Source organism: Heliangelus exortis, chromosome 19, assembly GCF_036169615.1.
Source record: "Heliangelus exortis chromosome 19, bHelExo1.hap1, whole genome shotgun sequence".
In the NCBI taxonomy this organism is placed as follows: Eukaryota; Metazoa; Chordata; class Aves; order Apodiformes; family Trochilidae; genus Heliangelus; species Heliangelus exortis.
The window spans coordinates 11,815,430-11,829,034 of record NC_092440.1 but is presented as its reverse complement, the minus strand read 5'-3'; the positions used below and the strand labels follow the sequence as shown (position 1 = coordinate 11,829,034).

The 13,605-nt window shown below is 44.7% G+C and overlaps 2 protein-coding genes across 5 annotated transcripts; one reads left to right on the top strand and one right to left on the bottom strand.

Moving 5' to 3' along the window:
- On the bottom strand, nucleotides 1-8,217 carry RAD9B (RAD9 checkpoint clamp component B). 3 transcript variants are annotated; one of them, XM_071762872.1, is made up of 11 exons: nucleotides 8,167-8,217; nucleotides 7,289-7,359; nucleotides 6,575-6,724; nucleotides 6,174-6,288; nucleotides 5,197-5,296; nucleotides 4,702-4,808; nucleotides 2,178-2,284; nucleotides 1,644-1,708; nucleotides 1,001-1,123; nucleotides 587-845; nucleotides 1-280 (listed from the first exon to the last, which is right to left on the bottom strand). In XM_071762872.1, exons 1-11 carry the CDS (start codon nucleotides 8,198-8,200, stop codon nucleotides 149-151), a joined length of 1,263 nt encoding a protein of 420 aa, XP_071618973.1. In that variant the 5' UTR covers nucleotides 8,201-8,217; the 3' UTR covers nucleotides 1-148. The 3 variants fall into 3 exon arrangements, with proteins under 3 accessions (XP_071618973.1, XP_071618972.1, XP_071618971.1); XM_071762871.1 differs by having other exon boundaries at nucleotides 1-540; nucleotides 712-845; XM_071762870.1 differs by lacking the exon at nucleotides 8,167-8,217 and having other exon boundaries at nucleotides 7,289-7,678.
- On the top strand, nucleotides 8,175-13,441 carry VPS29 (VPS29 retromer complex component). 2 transcript variants are annotated; one of them, XM_071762880.1, is made up of 4 exons: nucleotides 8,175-8,445; nucleotides 10,775-10,966; nucleotides 12,557-12,792; nucleotides 13,114-13,441. In XM_071762880.1, the coding sequence occupies exons 1-4, from the start codon at nucleotides 8,443-8,445 to the stop codon at nucleotides 13,229-13,231; spliced, it is 549 nt and encodes a 182-aa protein (XP_071618981.1). In that variant the 5' UTR covers nucleotides 8,175-8,442; the 3' UTR covers nucleotides 13,232-13,441. The 2 variants fall into 2 exon arrangements, with proteins under 2 accessions (XP_071618981.1, XP_071618980.1); XM_071762879.1 differs by lacking the exon at nucleotides 8,175-8,445 and adding an exon at nucleotides 8,921-9,031.
- The last annotated feature ends 164 nt before the right edge of the window (nucleotides 13,442-13,605 follow it).

The window sequence follows — 13,605 nt, the reverse complement described above, 5'->3', positions numbered from 1 at the left end:
AGTTTCCACCAGGTTTTGCCTTGCTGAAGAACTCCAGTTCAACTCACAAAACTAGAAACAGCTCCACCACTACCAGGTCAAAACCTCCTGTCAAACTCCAAGAAAATTCCTGGTGGTTTTTCCTTGGATTGAAACACCTCCTGTGTCACTAGAAAACCTGAGAGCTCTGCATGTTGCCAAAATCCTCCTCGGTGTCGCTCGCTGTTGCTAAACTATGGAAGGTGTGACTGAAGGCTTCCCTCTCCTTACAAGAAACTGCTCCAAAAAATAAGGAATGAAACTGGAAAAGGCAATAGTTACAGAAGTAAGAATCTGCATGCAATGCAGAACTGGGGGGGTTTATCATTTCTGAAGCTTTTGCCACTAAAATATTTACCATTCTACAGTGTTCCCTACAGAAGCACACCCAGCATCTCTGAGTATTCCCAGCATTAAACATGATCGTGGTGGTTCTTGCCAGCTGTGCTGCTGGGAAAGCTGATTCCATGGAAAACACCACATGCAGGACTGACTCTGGACATGGAGCAACCCCCAGACTACCCCCAGGTAGTGTCCAGCAGAGGGATTCCCCTGGGAGCCTCCTTACCTTCTGATACTGAGATGCTGTTGCCTCTCTCCCCAGCCCGTGCTCCTCTGCCTCCCCCAGGGCTGCTCCTTGGGTGCCTGTCACAGCTTTCCTGGTCACTTGAGGAGTATTTTTGTGTTTTCCCAAGGGACTCAGAGGTTTTGCTGACCCTGTGTCGGGTGCACTTCTGTTCCCCTGAGGCTCCTGGGGAGCAGCAGCTTCTGTGTTGCTGTCTTCACCCATGGAGGGTTTTTCAGATTTACCCAGATGTGTCTTCGAGCTGGATTGGAGAGCCCAGGGCAGGTTAGTAACTGGTTTTTCTGTGGTTTTCTTACAGTGTCTTTACTTTCTGTTAAACAAGCATTATGGCTCCAGATTCTCAACAAGCACCTCTCCCCTCCCCTCCTCCTGCCTGTCTCCTTCACCCCCTGGTACCTTTCCTGGAGCTGGGATGGGCAGGGAGGCTGCTGGGAAGCTGGTGCCTTTTCAACATCAGACAAGGTGGCCAAGATGAAGCTGGCTTCCAGCACCATGTCCTCAATGCTGAAAGCAATTGGCCTAAAAACAGAGATTCAGAGACTAAACCAGAGTGCATGGTTACACAGATTTAGGAGGTGTCACACCTCGTGCAATTCCAAACCCACAGATTAAAAAAAATCTCTCTCTAAAAATCTGGAAGTCCAATATCTTGGCTGCTGAGGAAACAGGAGGTGGTTTCTCCTTACAGATTTAAATTCAGCAACAAGCAAATGCTGCACAATATTATACCTTGACAAATTCTAGGTGTAAAAATGTAAACATAGTGTTTTTCAGACTACAAAATAAAATCATTGTAAAATAGACTGAGCCTGCAGTGTCCAGATAACCTGTGGCTGCTCATCAGCCAGCAGGGCTGGCTTGGCAGTGCTGCTGCCTGTGTTAAATGTGTGTAGCAACCAACTACTTAACCTGTATCACTGGTTAGAAATGCAGCTTTTGGGAGGAAATGAAAATCTGTGAAGTATTCATTGAGTAACTTGCAGACAAAAAGCAGCTGTAAATGCAGTAGAGTTCTCATCAGGCAGATTCCAAAACATACTTTCCAGATACATCAAAATGGATTGAGACAGGAACACTGGTAGCTTCTGAAAATGCCAGCAGGCCCTGTAAATAAGAGGTGGGTGGGAAAGCACTGTTTTTAAAACCAGAAGATTAATATTAGAATGTCAGTTTATCCCAGCTGCTGTTACAAGCAAAAAGAGGATAACAATCTCCTACTTCTAGAGTGTGTTTCTTGCCTTCCCTGCCTGGGGCTTTGCCAGAGAAGTTTCTCTTCATGGGACTTGTGTGGCCACAAAGGTTTCTGCAGCACAGTTCCAGTGTCTGCCCAGCACTGAAGCCACGTTGGTGGTGGTTTCAAAATGTTTTGCTGGCCTTTCAAAGACCACTGTGAGGGACTGGGCAGTGTCCCAAAGATCCTGGGTTTAAAAACTAATCCCTAATCAGGTGGTGAAACGCTGCTGCCAATCAGGGGGCCTGGTGGAACACGTCCCAGGGCCACCCTGCATTGTCCTCAGCCAGGCAGGCAAATAAACAGGAAATGTTTTATTTTCAAGACAAATTCTTCCTTTACCCTCAATTCTTTAAGGCAAAATGTCACTTCAGAATCCACTCCGACTTGAAAGTAGTCAAATTCATCTGGATGCAGCTGGATTTCAGTGAGCATTGTCTTGGAAAAATCTGTTTGAAGCAACAAGGAAGTCAGGGACTCAAAGGAGTGAAGTTTGGACTCAAGAAAAGTACAATTATAACCATGAAGTTTTTATATCAGCTAAACTGTACTTTTATAACACTGGTATGTGACTATTTATCTACACTCACCTCATCATTAAGTAAATCCTCAATTTATTCACAGTAAATTGGGTGGAATTTAATGGCTTTTAACAGAACCTGCTCTGTGTTCCACTGCATGATCTGACCTGATCCCTGCTTCGTGCATTCCTCCCAGAGAGGAAGAGGAGGGGAGGAGCAAAATTCCTCCTGACTTGGATAAAGGAATTGTAATTGCTGACAATCAGCAGAGGACAATGAAGGTGGGCTTAGGTCTTTTGTTTTAAATGAGAATTTCTTCCTGAGGAAAAAAGCTTTTCAGTTACAGGTGTTCTATTGTTCCTGGTGCCCATTAGACAAGAAAGTAAGAGATGAGGGGGTTGGACTAATGACCTTTAGAGGTCCCTTCCAACCCAAATTATTCTAATTCTGTGCTTTCCATTGTGTTAGAGGCAGTCAGAAAAACAAAACACTCCACACCACTCCAGTTCTCTTCCAGTGCCATGCTGCTAAGTATTTATAAACTCTTCCCAGGCTTCTCTTTCCCTGCTCAAAAGGCTTTTTTTGCTTTTTTTTTTTTTCCCCTCAGCCTTTACCAAGTCCCCACTGCATGTCCAGATGCACTCCTGTAGGGTTCCTTAAGGCTGCAGGAATAAATCCTTAGCACACAGCAGAGCCAGCCACGTGCAAACGAGAGCAAGTTGAGGCAGGAGGTGCAATTTCTTACTTTAAAAATTAAACCCAAATGTGGAAAAAGCCAAGACACCACCAGATTATGTGTTCAAAGGGCACCTTTTGTTTCAGTGCCTGCAGAACACTGGCTGCAGGCAGTGTAATGCATCACATGCTACACATCAAGAACAATGCTCCTAATTCCTCCTTTTTCTCCTGGGCTGTTTGGCATTTTTGATACCTCATTAAATTTTTACCTGCTCTTTCAGTCTCTTTCCTACACTAACCCTTGTGAATGTGCATTTCTAAACATAATTGGTCACTCAAAATGGACTCTTTGTCATCTTTTCAGTAATTTCTTCTCTGTTTCTCTCCAGTTTCCACCACTTCACCCTCCCTCTCCACAGCTTTCTCAGCACGGTGCCCACCCCTGTGCTCAAGGCACTAATTTTTTTTTTGGGGGGGGGGGGTCATGATCCTCAGCTTTGGCAGCATCCCCTTTCATAGAATCATAGAATCCTAGAATCCTAGGGGTTGGAAGGGACCTCGAAAGATCATCTAGTCCAACCCCCCCTGCCAGAGCAGGGCCCCCTAGAGTACATCCCCTAGGAACGTGTCCAGGTGGGTTTTGAATGTCTCCAGTGAAGGAGACTCCACAACCCCCCTGGGCAGCCTGTTCCAGGGCTCTGTCACCCTTACAGTAAAAAAATTTTTTCTGATATTCAACTTGAACCTCCTATGCTCCAATTTACACCCATTACCCCTTGTCCTGTCACTGGTCACCACTGAGAAAAGCCTAACTCCATCTCCCTGACACTCACCCCTTACATATTTGAAAACATTGATGAGGTCACCCCTCAGTCTCCTTTTCTCCAAACTAAAGAGACCCAGCTCCCTCAGCCTTTCCTCATAAGGGAGATGTTCCACTCCCTTAATCATCTCAGTAGCTCTGCGCTGGACTCTTTCAAGCACTTCCCTGTCCTTCTTGAACTGAGGGGCCCAGAACTGGACACAATACTCCAGGTGTGGCCTCACCAATGCAGAATAGAGGGGGAGGAGAACCTCTCTTGACCTACTTTTTATATGATATGCAAGAAAATGACTTCAAAAACACAATTACATCTTGAAAATTAGTTTGAGTCACCCCCTAAAGACCCAGATTGTTCTCCAGCTCAGATGGAAAGGTGAAAATGGCAGCAGCACAAGCATCAGCCCAGCAAACACACTGCACTGCCCCTGGACTAAAAACCACTCTGTAATGACCTCAATTCTGTAATTATGCAATTCAGGTTTAAATACTTCTTTTTAAAACATGAAATTATCTCCTTATTTTCCTGCCTGCTGCCATGCTTCTGCTCTTGCAGCACAGTCATTACCTCTGTTCAAGCCCACAGCAAGTGGCATAATTTATTTCAATTGGCTGCTTGGTCTGATACCTGCACAGATACCACAAAAATGTTATTTAATGTTATTTAATGCTAAACCATACCTACTTAAAATATATTAAAACCAGAGGGTGGCACTCTGACCTGAAATCTACCCAGATATATTTGTTTCTTCTTTTAAAAACCTCAGCCATAAAATGCATTTTCCATTTAGCTGTTATTCCTTTGAGTCACCTGGTTGAAAAGTCCCAATAATTTGAATTTTCTTACCAGTGTCCTCCTCTGTGTAACTCTTGAAACAAACTTTCATTGGAGTAACTGCTAAGGTTACTTCTTCTTGACTGGTTGGGAAGTGAATCATGACATCAGCCAGCAGCCTGCAAAATGTCACTTAATGTTAAAAGAGTTCCTGTGCACAAAAAACACATTTCCTAGAAATGCTGCCAGGAAAAGCACCAGCTGCTCCTTGCTGGTGGTGCCAAGCCAAATCTTGGCTTATTTGCCAAATCTTGGCAAAACTTTGCCTTATTTCATTTTAAAAATTTGTATTATTACCACTGGAGTCTTTTCCTATAAAATGGAAGCACTGCTTCAGGTGGAAAGTGCTCAAAATTCACCATATTTGGCTGTGCTCTAATCAGATTTTGATGATGGTGCTCAAAATTCACCATATTTGGCTGTGCTCTAATCAGATTTTGATGATGTTAATCACTGTGAGAGCAGTATTTTTTTTCAGAAAAAAATGCTTTTTTAAATATGCCTTACCTGGAGTGGACTTTAAGTATGTTTGGACACAAGTGCTTTGCAAAAACAGCCTGCAGTGGATCACATTCCTGAAATGTCAGATTGTAGGTTTTTACAACACCTAAATATAAAGGACAGGAACAAAAATCAGTGCTGATCTGAAATTTTCAATATTTTCTTCAATATTAATTGTTCTTTTAGGAAATCTCAGTGAAGAAAGTAACTAAGCAACTCACTCTGGCTGCATGGAAATAACTCACCCACAAAAAGAAACCTGGATTAACCTGTGATCTGTGAACTCCTTCAGCCTATTGGTTCTGCTTCTCCAGCTTCTGAGTTTTTGAGAATCCACAAGAAATAAGTGAACAGCAGCAAACACAACAAATGCAAAGGAAAAAAAGGCTGCAGAATTTAACTGGTATCATTCTATAAATGGTTGTGGGATAGAAACCCTCCAGATCTCTTATCTCCAGATAAGCATGAGCTACCAGAGCTTTAATGTCTTGAGCCCTAATTCAATATATGATTTCATTATTAATTTAAGCTAGATTTTTAATTATATAAACCACTGCCCAGCTCATCATGATGGTTCTTGGTGAGTTTTGCAAAGACAAATGCTGATGGATGTACCCAGACCTGTGCCACACCTCTTACCCTGCTGGAAGGGGAAATCCTCTGGGTCAGACACCTGCCAACCAGGATTTTCCTCCTTTTCTATAACTTTGTTGGTTTTTTGCTTGTTTTCAGAATTTACTCCTAATTCTAAATGTCTTCAGTTGGCAATACACAGGATGTGTAACTGCTGAAGAATGTTCATCTGGTAAAGCCTGGTGTAACTTCAGTTGAACAAGGGGATGTGCATGATAAATATAAATTATGGCATGAAGAGCTGCAACTGTTTGGCATAATGTTCCATCAACACCATTCAGTTCATAATTGTACCAAAATTGCTGTTTTAAACTGCTTCTCTTTCTGTAAAGTCTGGATGTGTAACCTACCATGTCTGCAGAGGAGCTGAAAAGTTATGTGGTGATCATTAATATTGGTGTAAATGCTGCATTTCTCTACATTCCTTTCCAGTGTATTTACACATCTAAATACAGGAAGAACTGACTGTAAAGAAAAAAAAAAAAAAAATCAGTGCAGAGGTTACAATTTTGCAATGTTATTTCCTGAGTTTTGTGCAGTTTATATCAAGCTCCTGCTTTTAGAGCTTTGTTTTCTTTTTTTTTTTTTTTAATGGCCATGGAGGTACAACTTGTAAATAAACACCAATGCTCTCTTTGGCAGAATTGCTCAGAAGTGCTTGAGTTTAGAGCACTTCCCTGTGCAATTTCATTTGGAAACTGGGCTAATTGGCTGCTCACAAAGCTTTGCATAACAGCTCATTAAAATGTACCTTAATTATCAATTTACAAGAGAGGGATAACTGTTTTTCCTTCTGACATGGCTGAGCTGCAGCTGTCCAGCAGTAATGTTGAAAAAACATGGATGAAAAGAAGACGTAGGCATATGCTGACCTTGAAGAGTTCACTGATCTTAAGGCAAGCTGAAAATACAAATAAAATACTTTACTATCTCAAAACCATTTCAGATTGAACCTTTAACAAAAGAAAGGCATCTCTGTGCTTCAGTGCAGCACCTAAGCCACAAAACCTCTGGAATTAAAGATGAGGGTTACACTTACAGCCTCCACTGTTACTGGTCAGAAGTCACTGGTGGAGTGCAGGCACAGGAATGAAATTTATGGACATATAAGTGGCCCTGAAGTGTGAGTTACCTAAACATATAAAATCTAGCTGGCTTTTGAAGGACTGGAGCTTATTCTAAACCAATCTGCCTGTACACCCATCCACAGGTTACGTACAGATGAGCAAAGACATTCCCAGCAGCTCAAAAATAAAAAGGTATAAAAAAATTCTCTCTGCTTCTGCTTTTCCAGCTTCCCAGCAAGTTGTGTTGATCACTTTTAAGTGAGAAACTTTTAGAGAAATCCCTCATTCTGCTGGAAATGGTGGTGGATTAACTGGAGGCATATTAATGGCACAATATCCAACAAATGATTATGCTTCCTGTAGAGATTTAAAAATTACAATAAATGAAATTCACTTACACCTTTTTCTACGGGGTCAAACCAAAACTCATCACTAATCCGTGCTATGGCATGTATTGCTCTTCCAAACACTAGCAGGAAAAGAAAACAGTGCAATATGCATTTTAATTTAAAAAAAAAATGGTTTACTGCGTTTTCTCCGGAATAGCTTAAGAGGAAACATTGTACATTTCCTGTGCATTTCAAAGAAAACTTATGGTGTGGTGGCAAACATTGCTTTCTCCTTTTTAGCCTCACAAAGTCCTTGTTTTGAAAGCTGCCTTCAACGAGGTGCTCCTGGAGCCTCCCCTGTCCCTTTGCAGCAACTGCCATGACCTCATTTCACCAGAAATGGACTGAATCTGGGTGTACAAAACACCATTTTGGTGAGAAATGGCATTCAGGAGGTGGGCAAGACAGAGAGCAGGTGGATGCCTGTAAAGAAACGCCCTAAGAAACGAAGAACAAGCACTGGGGCTCAAAATTTGCCTCTGCACACCCTGGCACTGGGGCAACAGCATTTTGCGTGAAATGTGGCGTGCAGGTTTTTTTTGGGGTCTCTGGAAGGAAAACAGCGTCCAGAGGGAGGCACCCAGGTGGCTTTTCCACCTGCAAGTACCACAAACCACAGCTCTCTGCTGCCCCACCTGCAGCCTGCCCCACAAATAACAAACGCTTTTGTCGCCTTGGGGATGAGGCAGCAGCAGCTCCTCAGCTCTGCCGTGACCCGCAGCGCTTCGGGCCCCGCACCCGGGGAATCCACTGAGGGAGGGCAGCGCCCGTCACGCATCCCCGCGGCTGCCAGCCCGGCTCTGAGCCGTCCCGCCCCTCAGGCAGACCCGTTCTGGGGGACGCGTTCCCCCCAGGTTTGCTGCCTGCCCTGGGGCCGCCTCGGGTACCTCTGAGATGAGCCCCCCCAATCACGCATTTCATGGCGGCCGCCGCGCTACCGTCCCCCCTCCCCCCGTCCTCCTCCTCACACAGGAGAAAGGGCGGGAAACGCCCCCTTGCGGGCGGGGCTCAGAGACCCGGATAGAACCACAGGGAGGTGGCTGCGGAGAAACGCGTTTCGGGGTAGTTTGGTCCTTCGGAGGTGCCGTAGCGGTGGGGCAGCGCCGGTCTCGCTTCCGGGAGGAGCCGCGGCGGCGGGAGTGCGGGCGGCGGTACCGGGCAGGATGGTGAGCGGCGGGGGCAGCCCGGGACCTCCGCACCCCCTGGGCACTCGCCCCGCCGTGCCCTGTGAGGGATTCCAGGCTCGTTACTGCTGCCCGCAGCCCGCCGGGCCTGGGGGAGCGGTGCGGCGGGGGGAGCGGGGCCCCGCGGTGCGGCGGGGGGAGCGGGACCCGGGGCCCGGCGGGCGCTCAGGGGAGGTTTTTCTGTCAGAAATTCACCGAGCGCCGAACTGAGGTGGATGGAGGGGCGGGAGGGGAGCGCTGAGAGGAGGCGGAGGCCGCTGAGGGCCCGGCGGTGGTGAGGAGGCCGTGTGAGGAGGGGCTGGCACCGGGGCCGCTTTAAAATCTATTTATTAATTGATTTTATATCCGTATCTATATAGATATTTTTTTAACGCTTCTTTCACAACATCAACAATTCATTAATTATCGTTTGCCTGTTCATTTGGCTTTATTTTCTCTTCTGTTGCTTTTTTTTTTTTTTTTTTTAATTTATTTTATTTTCGTGTTAACATTGATCATGTTTCGCCCTGTTTTTCATCCCCCCCCTGTCTGCAATCAACTCCTCCATTCCCCTAAGGCGGGGCACAGAGTAAGTTGACTCCTCTTGGCTCTTGCTAACCCCCTGCTCAGGGCTCGGTTGTGTCCCTGCTCCTGTCCCGCGGCTTCCCGGGACTCGGGGGCTGCTCCTCAAACCCGGGAGATGGAACCCGAGCTCCTCAAAGCCCGATTTTACCTCGTTCTCTGCCGCTCTTTTCTGTCCCTCACACCTCAGGGCTTTTTATTTGTGGCTTCCTGAGCTTTCCTTGGAGTCCTGGGAACTCAGGGGTGATTTGGGGGAAGCAAAGTCTTGACTTAAGATATAATTTTATCAAACATTAAATCCCCATCAGGTGTTTGCATCCCTGAAGCATCAGTGAGAGCATCAATCAATCAGCATCAATCATAAATTTTTACCCATTTTTTGCTGTTATTCAATTATTGTCATCTCCAGGCTGATGCCACTGAGGGTGTTTTTCACTGGCAGCTCTTGAAAAGCCATAAAAATTCATTCTTTTTGGGTTTTTTGCTCTCTCCTGGGTTACTTTTAATTGACAGCTCAGGGATTAAAAACCTCTGATGCTTTATGGATGCTTCCAACCATCCAGAGCTGCATGGGTTTGAAACAAAACCAAAACCCTAACAAAAAAAAACCCAAACACCCAGGTTCCCTCTGGCCTTTGAGTTTGGGTTTTGGTTTTTTTTGGTTGTTTTTTTGAGTGTTGGCTGCATGGCCTAAAAATTGAAACAAGCAACTATTAAAATGAGAAATTCCCAGCTTGGTTATGGTTGCTTTTATATCTCTCTGGGTTGTGTCTTTTCCAAACACATTTGATGCTTGTTATTTTAGGACCTCTCTTACTAACAAAGCATTATGGCTGGAAGATAAACCAGTTTTTTAAAACATGGAGCTATGGGTGCTCCAGAGCCAGTTTTTTTTTTTTTTTTTAGTGGCATAACACCCCCTGCTTCATAGAGCTTTTCATGTCCTTTTTGCATTTTTTTTTTTTTTTTTGCTGTTGCTTGCATTATTTCCTTATTTGCAGATTTAAAGCCTGTGGCACTAAGCTGTGGTCTCACTGCACCTGAGTCCTTGGTTTTGAATTAAATTTGTTCTGAAACCAGAATTTTTCAGAACTGGTGCTGGAAGCAGAGTGGGTGCTTCAGGCTGGTTCATCCTCTCTGCAGTGCTTTTATTTTTTAAACTTAAATTTTTCTGTTGTTCAGGGGTTGATTCTGGAGAGTTTTCCAGGTCTGGTCAGATATTAACATGTTGCAGATTTGCTGTGTGTGTTCTTTTTGTCTTTTTTTTTTTTTAACAAAATTAATGTAGAGGGAAACCTGGATGCAGTTTTGAAGGGAAATTGCCAGAATTTAGTCAGGTCTGTGCTGGAGAACATGCACTAGAGATGTCCTTTTGGTTTGGTTTTTATTTTTTGGGATGTTCAGAAGCAAATAAATGGTGGAGGTTTCTGGTTGTTCCCAGATTTAGGTAAAAGACATCAAGCAGTGAGACATTTATTTTTTTTATATCTTCCAGTAGCTTTCAGTGAAAAAATAATGAAATTTAAGTGGTTCTGTAGGACCCCCTCTTGATAATATTCTGTGCTAGCCACTTGTTTTCCCTCAGCACAGCAACACTCCATGAGCATTGCATTCTTAGTTTAGGAGCTTTTACATCAGAATGCAAAGTGATGAAGCTGGAGAAAACATTGCAGTGCTTTCTGTTTCCTGGTGATTCCTCTCTCAGTAACTCCCTTCACTCATCTTCCTTCCCTGCCCTGGCACTGCTAAGTTGGTGTTAGTTTTAGGAGATCTTCACATCCCACATCGCTGCAACAGCCTCCCAGCCAAGTTCAAAAAACTGCTGGTGCCAGGAAAAATCCAGCACATCCTCTGCACAGGAAACCTCTGCACCAAGGACACTTATGACTACCTCAAGACTCTGGCTGGGGATGTTCATGTTGTCAGAGGGGACTTCGATGAGGTAGTGAACTCTCTGGTTAATGATATTTTTTTGGGGGTTGTCTTTTGCATAAAGGAAGCATTTGGGTTATTTGGAATGCAAGGAAAAGTGGGCAGAGAGGTTGTGTGCTGCTGAGAGAACAAGGAAAGAACACTGAGCAAAAGAGTTGGGGTTACAGTCAGTAATGTGAATGGCAAAATCTGCTCTCAGTAGGAAGTTTGCTGATGACACTGAGCTGGGAGGAGTGGCTGACACACCAGAAGGCTGTGCTGCCATCCAGAGAGACTTAGACAGGCTGGAGAGTTGGGCAGGGAGAAACATGATGAAATTCAACAAGGGGAAGTGGAGAGTTTTGCATTTGGGGAAGAACAACACGATGTCCCAGTATAGGTTGGGGGCTGAGCTGCTGGAGAGCAGTGTAGGTGAAAGAGACCTGGGGGTCCTGGTAGACAAGAAGATGCCCATGAGCCAGCAATGTGCCCTTGTGGCCAAGAAGGCCAATGGCATCCTGGGCTGGCTCAGGAACAGCGTGGCCAGCAGGTCCAGGGAAGGGATTCTGCCCCTGTGCTCAGCCCTGGGGAGGCCACAGCTTGAGTCCTGTGTCCAGTTCTGGGCCCCTCAGCTCAGGAAGGAGCTTGAGGTGCTGGAGCAGGTCCAGAGAAGAGCAAGGAGGCTGGGAAGGGATCCAGCAGAATTCCTGTGAGGAAGAAGATGCCCATGAGCCAGCAATGTGCCCTTGTGGCCAAGAAGGCCAATGGCATCCTGGGGTGCATTAGAAAGGGTGTGGTTAGTAGGTCAAGAGAGGTTCTCCTCCCCCTCTATTCTGCATTGGTGAGGCCACACCTGGAGTATTGTGTCCAGTTCTGGGCCCCTCAGTTCAAGAAGGACAGGGAAGTGCTTGAAAGAGTCCAGCGCAGAGCTACTGAGATGATTAAGGGAGTGGAACATCTCCCTTATGAGGAAAGGCTGAGGGAGCTGGGTCTCTTTAGTTTGGAGAAAAGGAGACTGAGGGGTGACCTCATCAATGTTTTCAAATATGTAAGGGGTGAGTGTCAGGGAGATGGAGTTAGGCTTTTCTCAGTGGTGACCAGTGATAGGACAAGGGGTAATGGGTGTAAATTGGAGCATAGGAGGTTCAAGTTGAATATCAGAAAAAATTTTTTTACTGTAAGGGTGACAGAGCCCTGGAACAGGCTGCCCAGGGGGGTTGTGGAGTCTCCTTCACTGGAGACATTCAAAACCCACCTGGACACGTTCCTAGGGGATGTACTCTAGGGGGCCCTGCTCTGGCAGGGGGGGTTGGACTAGATGATCTTTCGAGGTCCCTTCCAACCCCTAGGATTCTATGATTCTATGAATAAAAATGATTTTTAGGAGCTCAGGAGCCCAGCAGCTGCTGGTGGCAGATCTCTGGAGCTCCTTGCATCCCACCAAAATCTCCACTTTTCATAAAAGCAGCTTTGTAGCTCTCAGTTTGCAGCAGCAGTGGTGATTACACTGCATATTTCCTTAAGCTTTCTCCCTCTCTTCTTGGTGTTTTTTTTCTTATTAACGTAAAGCTGCTCATCTGACCTGTCTTTGTCTGCTTGTTTTATTTTATTTTATCCCTAGAACCTGAATTACCCTGAACAGAAAGTTGTTACTGTTGGACAGTTCAAAATTGGGCTGATTCATGGGCACCAGGTTATTCCCTGGGGTGACATGGCCAGCCTGGCCCTGCTGCAGAGGCAGTTTGATGTGGACATCCTCATCTCAGGACATACACACAAATTTGAGGCATTTGAACATGAAAACAAGTTCTATATCAACCCAGGATCAGCTACAGGAGCCTATCATGCCTTAGAAAAGTAGGTGAAGGGTGGGAAATACCTGGGGTGGGGGTGTTTTTTGAAGCTGTGAAGGTTTAATGTTAATATTTAAGATGCCAGGGAGAGGAAGGGTTGGTGAGAGTTGCTGAATCTCCTTGACTGAAATAAATAAATCAAGCTTCAGATCTGATGTGGTGTGCTTAGAAAATTTATATCAGTTTTTCATGAAGTGATTTCTGTGAAGCAGTGGTGGAACACTGCTAAAGGCAATTTATGTGTATTTAATATGATATAATATATGATATATGATATATTATATGATATATGATGTATAATATTTTTTTTCCCCTCTCTTTCCAGCAATATCATTCCTTCATTTGTGCTGATGGATATCCAGGCTTCTACAGTAGTCACATATGTCTATCAGCTCATTGGAGATGATGTGAAAGTAGAAAGAATTGAGTACAAAAAGTCTTAAAAATGTCTTTGCTTGTCTGGTATTTTTACCATCTCATTCTGAACTCCAAGTTACTGCAGTACCTGATTGCTAATTCCCAGTATTCCACTTCCTCAGTACCAGCTTAGCAATGTAGCTTATTTGTAATAACTTCAAAGCAGCATTGTGCTTGCTTTTCTCTGTATGAACTGATTTGTAAAATATTCCATTAAAATAACTGGTTAAATACTGTTCCTTAATGTTGTAATAAACTCCACTTCCTAGAAAAGCCAAGCTTTATCAACCCTTGTTGGAAAAAATGCAAGAGCTGGAGTTGCTTTCAGAGTGCCTGATGCTCTGGTTTGACCTAAAGGATCATTGTGAACAAAAAGTGAGGGCTCTGGGGCAGTGTCAGG

Coding starts and splice junctions, on each gene's coding strand:
- RAD9B (XM_071762870.1), bottom strand. CDS start 7,600: ATGGCAGTTGCTGCAAAGGGACAGGGGAGGCTCCAGGAGCACCTCGTT. Junction 6,725..7,288: donor TTGACCCCGTAGAAAAAGGT/GTAAGTGAATTT, acceptor TTGTATTTTCAG/CTTGCCTTAAGATCAGTGAA. Junction 1,709..2,177: donor TTTGCCTTAAAGAATTGAGG/GTAAAGGAAGAA, acceptor TCTTATTTACAG/GGCCTGCTGGCATTTTCAGA.
- VPS29 (XM_071762879.1), top strand. CDS start 8,960: ATGTTTCGCCCTGTTTTTCATCCCCCCCCTGTCTGCAATCAACTCCTC. Junction 9,032..10,774: donor CCCCTAAGGCGGGGCACAGA/GTAAGTTGACTC, acceptor GGCACTGCTAAG/TTGGTGTTAGTTTTAGGAGA. Junction 10,967..12,556: donor TCAGAGGGGACTTCGATGAG/GTAGTGAACTCT, acceptor TTTTATCCCTAG/AACCTGAATTACCCTGAACA.